Here is a 13,045-nt window from a genome sequence, read left to right as displayed (position 1 = left end):
TACCTATTTTATTTCATGTATTTTCCCACTTTGTACGTGCATTTGAGAGAAATGACAAGGTTCTGTTTAAGCTTTCAATGACTTCTTAAATAAAAGTGCAGTACTGACACAATTAATAAACTGATCAGAGCTGTAAAATTAGAGAGCATCATTACCCTTCTCACTTTTGTTTCTTTCTAATCCTTATCCAACAGAAATCAGCTTCTGTGCTGTAATAAACCGTAGGAAACAATAAGGTGACTTGGATCTATGTCAACACAGCTCGAGCAAAACAGATCTCATCTAACACAAGAACACAACTTGCTGTTCCCGGCACCTACACTGCCAGAGTACTGGCCTCCCTGCAACAACAGGTCTGGAAGATTTCAGCAGAGTTCAAATGTGGTAGTTAGAACAATACAATACTAACATTTCAACAACAGATGATGCTTAAGATAATTTTTAAAAGACAAGAATGATCCTTATTCATTTTACCATTTGCCCTATTCAACATCAGTACACTTCTAGCAGCAACTTGAGCTCTTCAACAAATGAAAACATTTACTCAAAAAAATAGGTATCATAACAGTCTGCTACTGTATATATAGTAATCCCCTCATCAGACTCTAAATAATATTTTCATATAAAAACTTACACTTTACAGCCTGCTTTCCTAAAAAGAAAGGCCATCAATGAAGATTCAATCATCTTTCTGACTACAGCAGTTTAAATGCACATGGTAAGATTAGTAATACAGTAACAGGTAAAAATTCTCTTCTATGGTTAAAAATTTTTCAAAATTATTTCTTTTTAGTAGCTCTAGAATTCCCAAGCTTCCCTCTGCCCCCTCCTTTCTCTCTCTCTCCCCCCACCTCTCGCATTCAGCCAATTCATTATTTAATAAAGTGGCAAAAAAATAACTTCCCTGGTATTTAACCTCAGGCCAATCTCACACACATGGCCTTCTTCCATGTAGTTCCTAACAAACTGAATGACAGTGCACAGAACAACACATTTCAAGTGCTCACTCTTCGTTAGCGAAGAAAAAAATGACCAAACTCAAGAAAAATACTATTTATGTAACACCTGATATAAAAGATTTTAACTAAAGACTGTCCTACCACATAATTAAAATTATTACTTAGGACAAAATTCAGAAGTGACCAACTCTTTGAAAATTCAAAAACTATCAGTGAATACACCTTGATGCAGTCACATAAAAAGTATGCTGAGGATACGTCTTATTCTTTATAAGATTTTTCAACTATGAGAATGATTATTTGCAACTTGTGTCAAAGAATCATACGTCCTTCTGGGAGACACTGGTATGCTGAGCTAAGTATTTATTACTACTTTCAAGCGTTCAACTTTTGAAAATAGTATGCCATTTTCAATGAACACAGTTTTTAAGGAATAATAATGCCTGCAGAGGAACAAGAAGAAACTTTAATGCCTTGTTACTCAGATTAGCAATTATAATAGGTAATTACAGTGCAAGTTTCTCCACTGGCATTCCCTAACCTTGTAGACATTCCGAGAGATGGAAAGCATTCAAAGTACATACTCATCATCTGTGATAGCCAGTTGTGATAGAAAAATATTTTGAATACTTAAAGGAACTGCTCAATAATACAATGTTGTTTTTTTATAACAGCTACATTTTCTTAAACAAAATTAACAGGAGAGATAGTTATACTACATGTAAAAATAATGTAAATTTGACCACTCACCAGTTTGCTGACTTGTCTATGCAATCTTAAGCCTTAGTCAGCAAGAAAATACTTGGACTGCCCCCCCTTTTATAAAACTTGTTTATCTGATACTGCCTGATTCAGCCAAAAACCAACATGTTTTCTTCTAGTGAGTGCACGGAAAGGGTATGAAACATCATGAAGTAAGCACCCAGTGCTTGGTTTATTGAGGGCTGAAATAAAAGTTGGACATTTTTTGCTCTGTTAAGTGCCCATAGCAAGTTCTAGATTTTATCAGCGGGATTCTCGGTATGAACAGATGTTAATGGGAAGCTGTGAAGCACATTATTTCAATTCTCTTCTACTGGAAAATTCAGTAATAAAACTATTGCGGAACATACCAGAAAAGGCAGTGCAATTATTTTGCAACCTTTGGCTTCCTTTACCACACAAGAGATTTGGATTTTTCTACTATTAAGACAGACTACTATTAAGATTATTTAGGGACTAGGATCTTCAGCGCTATTCTTCACACTATTTGGCTAACTGGCTGCGTCACTCGGATTTAACTCTGTCCCAGTTTGATAGATTCTGTTTTTTCCCCTCCAGTTGCTGAAAGACATTTTAAGAAGGAACATAAGTTGTACGAGCAGTAAAGATAAGACTAATACAGCATAAAGATGTTAAATATAGAGCACAAATAACCTTTTTCCTGGAAAAAAAAAAGATAGCTGATTTTTATTAAAAATCCTGATGCTGAAGGAAGAGACAAAAGAGCACATGTTAATATTCCATGAAAAATCAAATAGAGAAGCAACACAATAGCTTCACAGCTGAAAAAAATCAGCGGCTTGGGGATAGGAAGGAATGAGGAGATGCTCACATATGCTGATACTCAAAAGACTATTAAGACTCCCTCTTGAAAAATAAAGCCTCTTAAAATCAACCATACTGAACCATTACCTATAAAAGTTAACAAAGCTGTCTCGTACAGTCCTGTAAATCAACAGGTCTTCTCTGTACCACGGTTTACCTTAGTAAGGAAAGAGCAGGATATAATACACAGGAAGTTCAAAACAATTTACATCAATGCATTATTCCCCTGGAAGAAAAATATTTTAAATTCAAATCTGAAAGCAATGGTCTCAAGATATTATGCAAAGAGAGCCGATTCAAAATTATAAAAAAAAAGTCAGCATCTCTTTCCACATTATTTTTAATAACCTTTTGAGAGATTAACAGCTGGTAAACTGCACTGCTTCCCTCTTAGCAGTACCTTTCTCTCTGTCATCCCATGCTGAGTCAGAGAAACACTGGCAGAAGAATCCTTCACTGCATGTCATGAGTCTAAAAACCAAGCCATGTTACGGAATTATCTGAGAATAACATTTCTAGTAGGGCACTTACCTCTCTGTTCTATAAGAGAAAAATCCTCCCTAATGCAGAGCTCTGTAAAGTAACTGGAGTTTCACCGACTGAGATGAAAAACCACACATCAACTTATGCACAGAGAAACAGCTCTGTATTCCACTAACCACCACACCCACCCAAGAAGGATATAAGCATATTATATGAAGATATACACATATCCGTATTTCTTACTGTTTAAAATATTCCCAGAACTGGAATTTATAATTGTTTTTTTCCCTTCAAGATGATTTAGGAAGTAATTTTTCTGTTCCTCTCTTTTTATAGGAAACTTCTTACCAGGGAAAAGCTGATTAAGCAGACAGTAAAACATGGAGGTTTGCTGTTTTAGATGCAGTAAGTGTTATCAGTAAGCATCTAAACTCATTTTTCTGCTCGATGTTGTTTTACAAGCTAATGTGTCCCTATCTGGAGGATAAAGGAGCAAGGGGAAACAGATGAAAAGAGGCATTTATGTTTAAAATGGAGCTACACATAGGTATGATTCTTCAGTCCCAGGAAACAGTAGTTGCCCATTCCTCCGCCATGTGGATGGCAACCTAGAGGTAACAGCTGCATGAGACACCGCACTTGTTCCAAATTGAGTGCACCTGTACACTCCAGTAGAAACGACACCACACATACTGCTGCTTTTTCCCTTCTGAACACCTGTGACTAGGTAGAAAACCATAAAACAACTGAAATACTAGTAAAAACAGCAAAATACAGAGACAGTACCTGAACACAGCAGGGACTATTTTATGTCACATGAGAAAACAAACCCAAAAGAAATGAAATCTTCTAAAATGGAGTGGTAAGTTATTGGCTTCTTAAAACAGCATTAACATAAGAGAAAAATAAGCATACCTGTAGCAATTTTACACAGGTCATGTGACACACATGTATACAGACACTCCTTCCCCTCCCACCATCAATGACTTTCCAGGTACAATTAAATGTATGTACGTATATGTATACACACACACCCCTCTGCTCATTGCGAAAACCAACCCAGACACAGCTTTGCCTTGGAGACTCTTCACAACCCAGCCTGCCCTCACCAAGCTGTATAGCTAAAAAGCCTTAAAGACTCAGGTTTTAAACGAACCAACAACCCGCTACCCCCCCCCCCCCCCCCCCCCAAAAAAAAAAAAACAAAAAAACCACAAAACCCAAACCCAAACCACCACCACAACCCCACAAGGCTGCAGCGACCAGCCCAGACGGCTCCCTCCCTCCCTCCCGCGCCCAGCCGCGGGCTGAGCGCGTTCCGTGCTGCCGGTGGGTGCCACCACGGCGCCCTGGCGATGCCCGTGCCGGGGACCCGCCTGCCTGCGGCTCCACAGGGTGGAGACTCACCCAGGCTGACATTGTCTGGATGCCACACACCGCAGCCCGCGCAGCCCCGGCTCGCTTCTCAGCCTATTCTGAGGGACGCTTCGTGCGGGGGAGCGCCCACATCCACCCACCCACCCCGCATTTACCCGCTTTGAGAAAACCCCCCGCCCGCCGGGCTGAGGGGCAGCGGCAGGAAGCGGCGCCCCCCCCCCCCCCCCAAGGCGTCTCCCCGCTCACCTCGCCCCGGCTGCGGGGAAGCCCCCGGCGGGCAGCGGCGATCCCCGCGAGGCGGAGGGGCGAGGCGGCGGCACCGCGCTCCGCTCGCGCTCCGCCCGCAGCCCCCCGCGGCTGCTGCTGCTGCTGGTCTCGCTCCTCCCGCCGCCGCCGCTAATGGTGGCCGCGGCTCCCGGCTCCCACCGCCGCTCCCTTCCTTCCCCGCTGCTTGTTTCCGCCGGGCGCGGAACCGCCTCCGCCCGGCAGCCGCAGCACGTCCGCGCCGGGCTCGGGCAGCGCCGCTCCCCGCCCCGCCCTGCCCCGCACGCCGCTCCCGGACCGCCGCTCCCCGCCGCCGCCGCCGCTCCGCGCTCCCCCCGCCGCCCGACTTCCGGCGCGCGGAGGCCGCGCCTCGCCTCGCCCCGCCTCGCCGCCAGCGCCCGGGGGGCGACCGAGGCCCTCCCTGAGGCGGCGGCGGCGGCGGCGGGCGCGGGAGTGACCGTTGGGCGGCGGGCGCGCGGGGGGCCGCTGAGGCGGCTGGCGCGCGGGCGGCCGTTGGGCGGCTGGCGCGAGGGGGCGGCTGGCGCGCGGGGGACCGTTGGGCGGTTGGCGCCCAAGCACGGCGGGTGCGCGGGCAGCGCAAGGAGCGGCCGGCGCGTGCCGTGCCCAGGCAGCTGCAGACCTGGCGCGGCCGCGCTGCCCTGTCACGTTCAGCGCCCCGGCAGCGCAGGAGCTGCACGGCCATCGAGCGTGCAGAGCTTCGCGCCCTCGGCTCGGGAATCGCAGCAAAAGGAGGCTGCGGCTGGCTAACGCGAGCTCTGCCTTCGGCGCGTGGAAGTGTTATTTTTGCATACCGAAGTTGTTAATTTGCCCCGAGTCTAAGCAGGCAGCGCAGTTAATTTAATGCAGGGCAGAAAGCAGAGCCAGACCATTTAAAGCGTGACACCGAGATTGGATCTGTGCACATCCCACAGAGCCGCTACCCAATTACATACAGCAGTTACTGATGTGAAATCATCTCCCGGGCCAGGGAAATAGCACGTACCTGCCATAAATGTTGGATAAGGTTTTCAAAGTAGCACAGGGGATTTAGTCTTACATCTCCCAATAAAATTAGCACTTAATGAAATAATAAAAATAGGCAAGCTTTTTGAGTAGGCTAAAAGGTGTATCTGCTTCCAGAGAAGGAAGGATAAAATGGATCATTGTTTTTAACAGGGGCAATCATTCCATGGCTATAGACCCTTCCTTCTTCCTAAAGGTTGTCTATCAGTCTCAGTTTTAAGTATGGCTGAGCAGCATTGGCAGCTGAGCTTAACTTTGATCTCTTCAGAGGTTTTATTTTATGTATTTAAATCATTCTGAATAAGAAAACATGAACTAGGTAGCCATTTGGATCATTGGACAGTCAGGGAATTTCCACAAAGGACACACCAGGCAGGTCAGGTAAAGGCTGGACTTATGAGAGTTCAAAATTAAAAGCCAAACACCTCCCATCTTGACTGATTTGTTGGATCAAAGAAACCCCAAAGTCTCCTGCAGTAGAAATTCCACATTTTGGGGACTGTGTCCAGTTCTGGCCCCCGCAGTACGAGAGAGACCTGGCCATCGCAGTGAGAGCCCAACAGAGGTTCACCAAGATGGCCAAAGGAAAGGAGCACCTGTCCTGTGAGGACAGCTGCGACCCTTCAGCCTGGAAAAGAGGAGGCTCACAGGGGATCTTATCAATGTCTAGAAATATCTGACGTGAGGCTGCAAAGAGAACAGAGCCAGACCCTCTTCAGTGGTGCTCAGCACCAGGACAAGAGGCAAAGGACACCAAATGGAACGAGAGGTTCCAGCTAAACTTCAGGAAGCACTTCTTCATGGTGTGAGTGACCAAGCACAGGAACAGGTTGCCCAGCAAGGCCACTCGAGAGGTGCCTTCCAGCCTCAACCGTTCTGTGATTCTGTGTGAAGACCGCCCATGTCTGATTCAGACCCTATCAATCAAAACTATGTATGTGCATACACGGGTACATCTATATACACATTAATGTCTTGCGCCTGTGACCCCCGCTATATACAGAATGTCTTGCGCCTGTGACCCCTGCTAGCCCTAAGAAGGAGAAAAAGTTTCCACCTGTTCTTAGATTTTTGCCAGCTAAAGTGTTCAGGGTACAAAATCATTTAAAACCTTTCTTGTGCATCAATAACTTGCTCGACCTATACTATATTTCTTGCTGCTCAGCCAGCAGTAATGGTGTTTCCAAACAGGAGTTATGATGAAGTATTATGGTATATCTTAGCAACAGGTATAGCACCCATAGCCATTAACATAAATAATTCAGGTGATTCAGCCAGTACTTGAAAAATGTCTTCTCTCAGCTGTTACCTATTGCTCAGAGTAAACAAGAACACCTGAGAGAATTGGACATTGAAGCAACAGGTGCAATGGCAACAGAAGTCTGCAACAAGAGTGAAGGCTTGGACAGGAGCTTCTGGAGCTTCAAACCAGCCAGCACGGTGCATAGTTTGTTGCAGAAACTGCTCCTGTTCTAGATTATGGCCACTAGACTTTCTCAGGGCTACTGTCCTTTGTAGGATAGGTTGCTGCTCTTTGTGTGGGAGCAAGTTCAGAGGAGCTCCACAAAGAAGCGAATGTGAAAGCACCGTTTTCTGAACTCATTTCATCAGAATAAATCAGGAAAACTCTTGACTAATACCAGCTAAAATACTCCTGATTTACAGTGGCAGGGCAGGTCTGAATCCAAAGCACAGAATGGGCGTGAGTGAAAATACGACCACCTCTTCTCACGTACTGTCCCCTCATTGTGTTCCTGATAACTAGAGAAGTACGCTCTTCCCATTTCCCAGGTGATGATTTTGTGCACAGAGAGAGTAAGCTACCTACAGCCAGAGAGGAAGTCTCTTTCAGAGCCAAGGTCAGCAATCAAATTCACTACGGACTCATCAGCTGAGATTCTTTTTATGGGAATACCGTGGTTGCCATAACACAGACTAGCAACCCATAGCATTCATCACTGTGAGCACTCCTTAGTGAAAAGTCAAACCATCCCATCACACATCTCAATAAACCAGCAGGGCTAACACATGGCAAGAAAACATTTCTTCTTGACCCTCAAAGCAATCAGCTTACGCTGCTGAAGCAGGAAGCTTGTTTGCCCCCTGCCCTGTTTTAATCTAGCGCATGCAGCTGCAAATGTTGTCTTTGCTCACAAAGCTTCCTAAATCCTTTTTTAAATTCTACTTAACTCTTTGCCTTGATGACTGCCTATGGCAATTGGATTCCATAGATAGAATATATACCGCAGAAAATAATATTGAAAATGTATTCTGCAAGGTTTTGCTCTGTGATTTGGGATACAGAGGCTGCAATTAACTGACTGCACCAGGCACCTGATGAAGTTTCATCTTACATGAAGTTCCCTTTTCCTCCATGATTTCTATTACCCTGCGCTACTCTTTATTCCGCACAGCTGACTTACTGGTTCCTTTTTAGGTCCTCCGAGGAAAATCCTGGCCCTCACAAATGTATTTGAACACCTATGCAGCCATGCATGTAAATATAGGGAAGCAACAGCACACACAAAGGTTAGGATCTTCCAACACACAGAGCACCACAGGGACTCTCTGGAGTCTGCTCCCATGCTGAAATCAGTGAATGACTTTAATGGGAGCAGGGCTGAGCTAATGCTGGCACTTTGGAAAATCCCACCCAAGGGATTTGGTGATACTGAAAGTGCTTGAGGCGGGTTAACTGTAGGGCATTTCCACTAATGAGGAATGGCACAATCATCTTTATTAGTTTTCCTTCTCTAAAGTGCAATTAGAATGTATATTTTTTATATCTTTAGGAAAAATATTATTGTAAAATACCTTTATTTTTAGAGTTTCTTACTGAGAGGCAGATCAATGAGTAGCTTTCTGCAGCACAGCTACAAGACTTAAGATCTACCATGCCCCCAAGCTCTATTAATACTCTAGCTGCCTCTCTTTTTCCTTCATCTGACTTAGTATGACTGCAAGGGGAAATAACATGGCCGTGGGTCCCAACCACAGCAGTTGTGCTACTTATTCACAAAAGAAGCTTTTTCATCATATTTTTGGAGGTGGGAGGAGCCAATACTTTTCTATCTTCAAAACCAAGAGGAAAAAAAATCTCAGTAAAGAAGATGCATTTGGAAAAGGCCCATTAGCACAGGAAAACAAAAACAGTGACACAGTGACATGAACTGGAATGAGGGGTCAACAACAAGGGAGGTGATGTAAACAAATGCTAATGTAGGAGACCTTGACTCTGGCATGGTCACTTTTTGGAGAAGTCACTACATGTAAGGGTGGTCAGTCTAAAAAAAAAAAGCCAAAGCTATGGCAGCAACTAAATCTGCTAGTAAATACACCTTGGAATATCTTTACTTTCTTTGAGTGATGCCTCTGAAAATTATGAAGTCATTCATTCGTAAGAATTATGAGGATCTGGCCCACTTAAAATACAAACAGTGATTCTTTTCCATACATGCATTCTAACAGCACCAGAGCTTTCAGGATAGGAGCAGACATCACACGTACCTTCATAAGCATTAAATCATCCAACCTGCTGTGGTGTAATGGCAAAGGTTTGGCCATTTACACCACAGTGAAATGCCAGAAGTTCTGCAGTCACAAAAACTATTACTTAACATTAAAAACAAACAAACAAACAAAAACCCTCCACAATACGTTTAAAATACTAAATGAGGTGAATGGCAGGGTGGGATGGGAAAAGAAATTGGCCATGAGGCCTCCCCTCAGCCTGCTCTGCTCTGGGCTGAACAAACCAAGGGGCCTCAGACACTCTTAGTACATCTTGCCCTCCAGATCCTTCACCTTCTTTGTAGCTCTCCTTTGGACACTCTGTAGTAGTTTTATGTCCTTTTTACGCTGTGGTGCCCAGAGCCACACACAGTGCTTGTGGTGAGGCACACAAGCGCAGAGCAGAGCAGGACAATCCCTTCCCTCAGCCAGCTCGCAGTGCTGCGCTCGGTGCACCCATTTGTGCACTGGCCATAACTGCAAGGGGATGCTTTGTGTGTATGCACTGGAGCGATGTAGTACAGCTGCTGGAGCTGCAGAGATAACTCTACACAACTCTGCTACAGTGCTGGCACAACTTCTGTTTTTCTAGTTACCATTAAATGTTCTTTCCCAGAGATCTTAAGCCATGCCTTGCACCCAGATCCCATTCTGAACAGTGCCGTGCTCAAGTGGACCTTTTCCCTTTCTGGAGCCAGCTGGCACCAAGTTGCAAGACTGGGTAGAAAGTACAGCTTTCTACAGAAGTTCTGTGTTATTTAACTTTATCAAATGTTTATATAGCACTACTGTTTTTTTTCCATGTCATTTTTGTGCATATGTGAATTATTTGACATATGCCTTGTAAATCATATATTAGGATTTACTGGAATTTCTGTCTTGACCACTTGAAGTGACATTGGCTGGACTTGTCACATTATTTAAAGAAATAGTTTAAACTACTGCAGTTGTTTTTAACTACCAAGTGACTGAAAATAGTTGTGGGACATTTCAGATTCTTTTTTGAACAGCTGGAGATGAATGGACAGTAGATTCCTGAACAGTAAATTTCAGTTTTTTTCTCATTGTATTTTGAAACTTTTACAGTTTATTTCAAAACTCTAGTTTTGAAATGAAAAGTGAACAATAAACATTTCAGCATGTTTAACATGTCCCATGAAATGTTTCTAGACCTGTAAGAGGGCCATCATGATTTTTGGAATAATTTCAGTGTTGAGATAGGAAGAACTATATGGCATTTCAGAATAACTTTCAAGATTTTTACTCAAGATTTGATGGGCAAAAATCCAAGCAATCTTCATTAGTAATTCTCTCAGAGAAAAAAAATCCTTGAATCTCAACGTATATTTCTGATGTAGACTACTTGGGAGTGTCTGCTTCAGGAAAACTCAACTGCCTTAAGTATCAGTATGATTTCTCCACAAGTCTAACACTGCACACATGTGTAATGCTACATATGGGTACACACACACACAATATAAGTATGCATATAATTTATACTGAAGCAGTCAGGGATTAGCTCTAACTAAACGAAGAGTGGGATTAAGTGAACATATGGTGTTAAGAAAGCTGGAAGTAAAATCCCCCTCCATCTTACTTTGCCACATTTATATTGCTTATTAGAGGATTACTTCTGAGTCAGTGTGCACAAGCTTTCTGAAAAAGGATCGACAGGCAAGTTTCAAGTTATGAGGGAAATCCTGCAAAATGATACTGTCCAGGTGAAAGGTACTTTGTCTCCTATTAGCATCTTAAAACTATTTTTCCCTTGCACTGTACAGTGTGTACATGCAGAAGAAGAGAGGACCTAGTGGCTACTTTTGACTCATCATCATATTGTGGCAGGTAGCTTTTCTGTAATTCAGCCTACAGTCATAAATGGATGCTGCCTTCTTATTAAATGTCTTTTTATATGCATATTAAATAGGTACTGGAAAGGTCATAAACCTATACTAAACTGACATTTTTTCAGCCCTAAGATCTACAAATGTACTTCAAGAAGTTATTTGTGATATTAGATTTAAAAATCAATGATTTTCTTGATTACTTACCTGACACCTAGGCCTAAAACAGATATAAAAAACATGCAACATTTATTGTATATACTGACCAGTAGCAAACTAGAGATCACAGAGTGAAAACAGCTTCAAAGGACAGTCCCCATTATTTCCCACTAACTGTACACCTGTGCATTTACTCATGTAGCCAGTTCATATTGCCCAATAGACCCTCTTCACTTAAGTCCTTTTCAACTGAACAGTCGCCATCCCCTAGAAGTACAACCTCTCTTCTCCTCTATACTCTAAAATAAACTCCCTGGACAAAAATATGAAGCCACTGCATGGCCCCTGAGAAACCTCTTCCATATGCACTCCATTTTGACATCTGTAACCGCCACCCCTGGAACCAGTAGGAATACAAATGTCTCAAAATAGCAATCTGGCAATGCTTACAGTGCACAAAATCAATGTACGTAACTGCCTGTTTTTATCTTTGCTATTCTCGTCCTTCCTTTCCCACTTCCTCCATCTGCCATTGTTCCCCTTTTTCTATTGTGTCAAAACCGACTGTCAGCTCTTTAGTAAGATGTAGGTCCCCTGTTACATATGTGTGAATATCTGGCATAGAAGAGCACTGACAGTAAGGGCAGGATCTGGGCCACCACACCCATACCGCTGTCTGGGATGGCAACACTGACTCATGCAGCAGGCAGTAAAGCCCACGTGTCCAGCCAGGCTGCACCAGCTGTGCTACAGACCTACTGCCCCGAAGGCCAGCGTGCAACCAGTACGCTCAGTGCCCTTGGACACCGCGGATGGTTGGTCTGGCTAGAGTGGCCCGACTGGAGACATCCAGCCTTCAGGCTGCGTGGCCAGAGTGACTGCCTGCAGGGCTGCTTCAGCAGCTCCAGACAAACATCCACCTTCCGTCAGGATGGCACTTCTGCACCGGAGCCTGTGCTCTGCTACAGTGCAAACAAAAAAGGGTACAAAAGAAGCCTGGCATATCCAGGGACTTACCCCTGCTGATTTACAAAGGTGCTGGAGAACATTCAAGCTGCCTGGCCATGCTCCAGCCTCACCAGAAAAGGGCCCTGGGCTGCAGCTGCAGGCCTGCCCCTGCGGCAGGTTGTGCTGTGCTGGCGCTGTGGGTGACGGCTCCCCAGGCTGGGCAGCGCGTGTGCAGCCACAGGCAGACATCCTGCACTGCCTGCTCCTCTGCTAGGGCTGGGGAGCAGGACGGGGAGTGCCAGGCCCTTGAGTGGCTGCAGGAGGATGTGGCAAGGCTCTTATTGCTTCCCACAGCTCTCCTCAGTCACGGCCAAAAAATGGTGGTGGGCACTGCGCAGCTGGGCCAGGCCAGGGGAGCGGTGATGCCTACAGCTGTGTCGCCTTTAGATAGTTCATGAGCAGTGCTCGTTTTTTTTGTTGTTTTACAACCAACCAGAAATCAGCCCCAGCAGCACCCCATATGCTCTTAGTCTTTTGCTTGCTTCGATATGTTTATTACACAGGTTTATTTAAGATCCAACTATGACTGTGTCATGGGTTTGTCGTATACACTGTCAAAGACATAGTCTGAGCCCAGCACCCGTGTTTAAAACATTATGGTTGCGTCTGGAAAGTCAGAAAAGTGGGAGTATGATTTGTTCTGAGCTATTCTTACATCACTGTAAACACATTTAACTAGCTAAACAGAAAGCCTGCCACTAAATGTCAAGTTGCAACCAGATCCCCAGCATGCCAAGACCACATCAGTACAGTTCCAGATTTCCCTTTCAGTGAGTAACCCAGTAGTGCCTCGCGTTAAGCAGCTGACAGCAGGACTGTTGTTACGTACAT

At 44.6% G+C, this 13,045-nt stretch overlaps 1 protein-coding gene across 4 annotated transcripts in view; it reads right to left on the bottom strand.

The window, feature by feature from the left end:
* The window catches only part of RAPH1 (Ras association (RalGDS/AF-6) and pleckstrin homology domains 1), a 293,904-nt gene that overhangs the window by 89,556 nt on the left and 191,303 nt on the right, over positions 1 to 13,045 (bottom strand). Inside the window, exon 1 of one of the 4 annotated variants that reach the window (XM_066999107.1) lies at positions 4,653 to 4,968. The exons of 1 other annotated variant lie outside the window; for it this stretch is intronic. Coding sequence is in view for 1 of the 3 variants with exons in the window: in XM_066999106.1 (XP_066855207.1) it covers positions 4,437 to 4,448 (12 nt within the window). In the remaining 2 variants the exon portion in view is untranslated. Of the gene's footprint in view, positions 1 to 2,633; positions 3,047 to 4,436; positions 4,461 to 4,652; positions 4,969 to 13,045 lie in introns of those variants that run through there. 2 more of the 4 variants (XM_066999106.1, XM_066999109.1) reach the window with 2 other exon arrangements.

This window comes from Anser cygnoides, chromosome 6, assembly GCF_040182565.1.
Source record: "Anser cygnoides isolate HZ-2024a breed goose chromosome 6, Taihu_goose_T2T_genome, whole genome shotgun sequence".
In the NCBI taxonomy this organism is placed as follows: Eukaryota; Metazoa; Chordata; class Aves; order Anseriformes; family Anatidae; genus Anser; species Anser cygnoides.
Note: the sequence above shows the minus strand (reverse complement) of the source record. Positions and strands in the feature narration are given on the sequence as shown.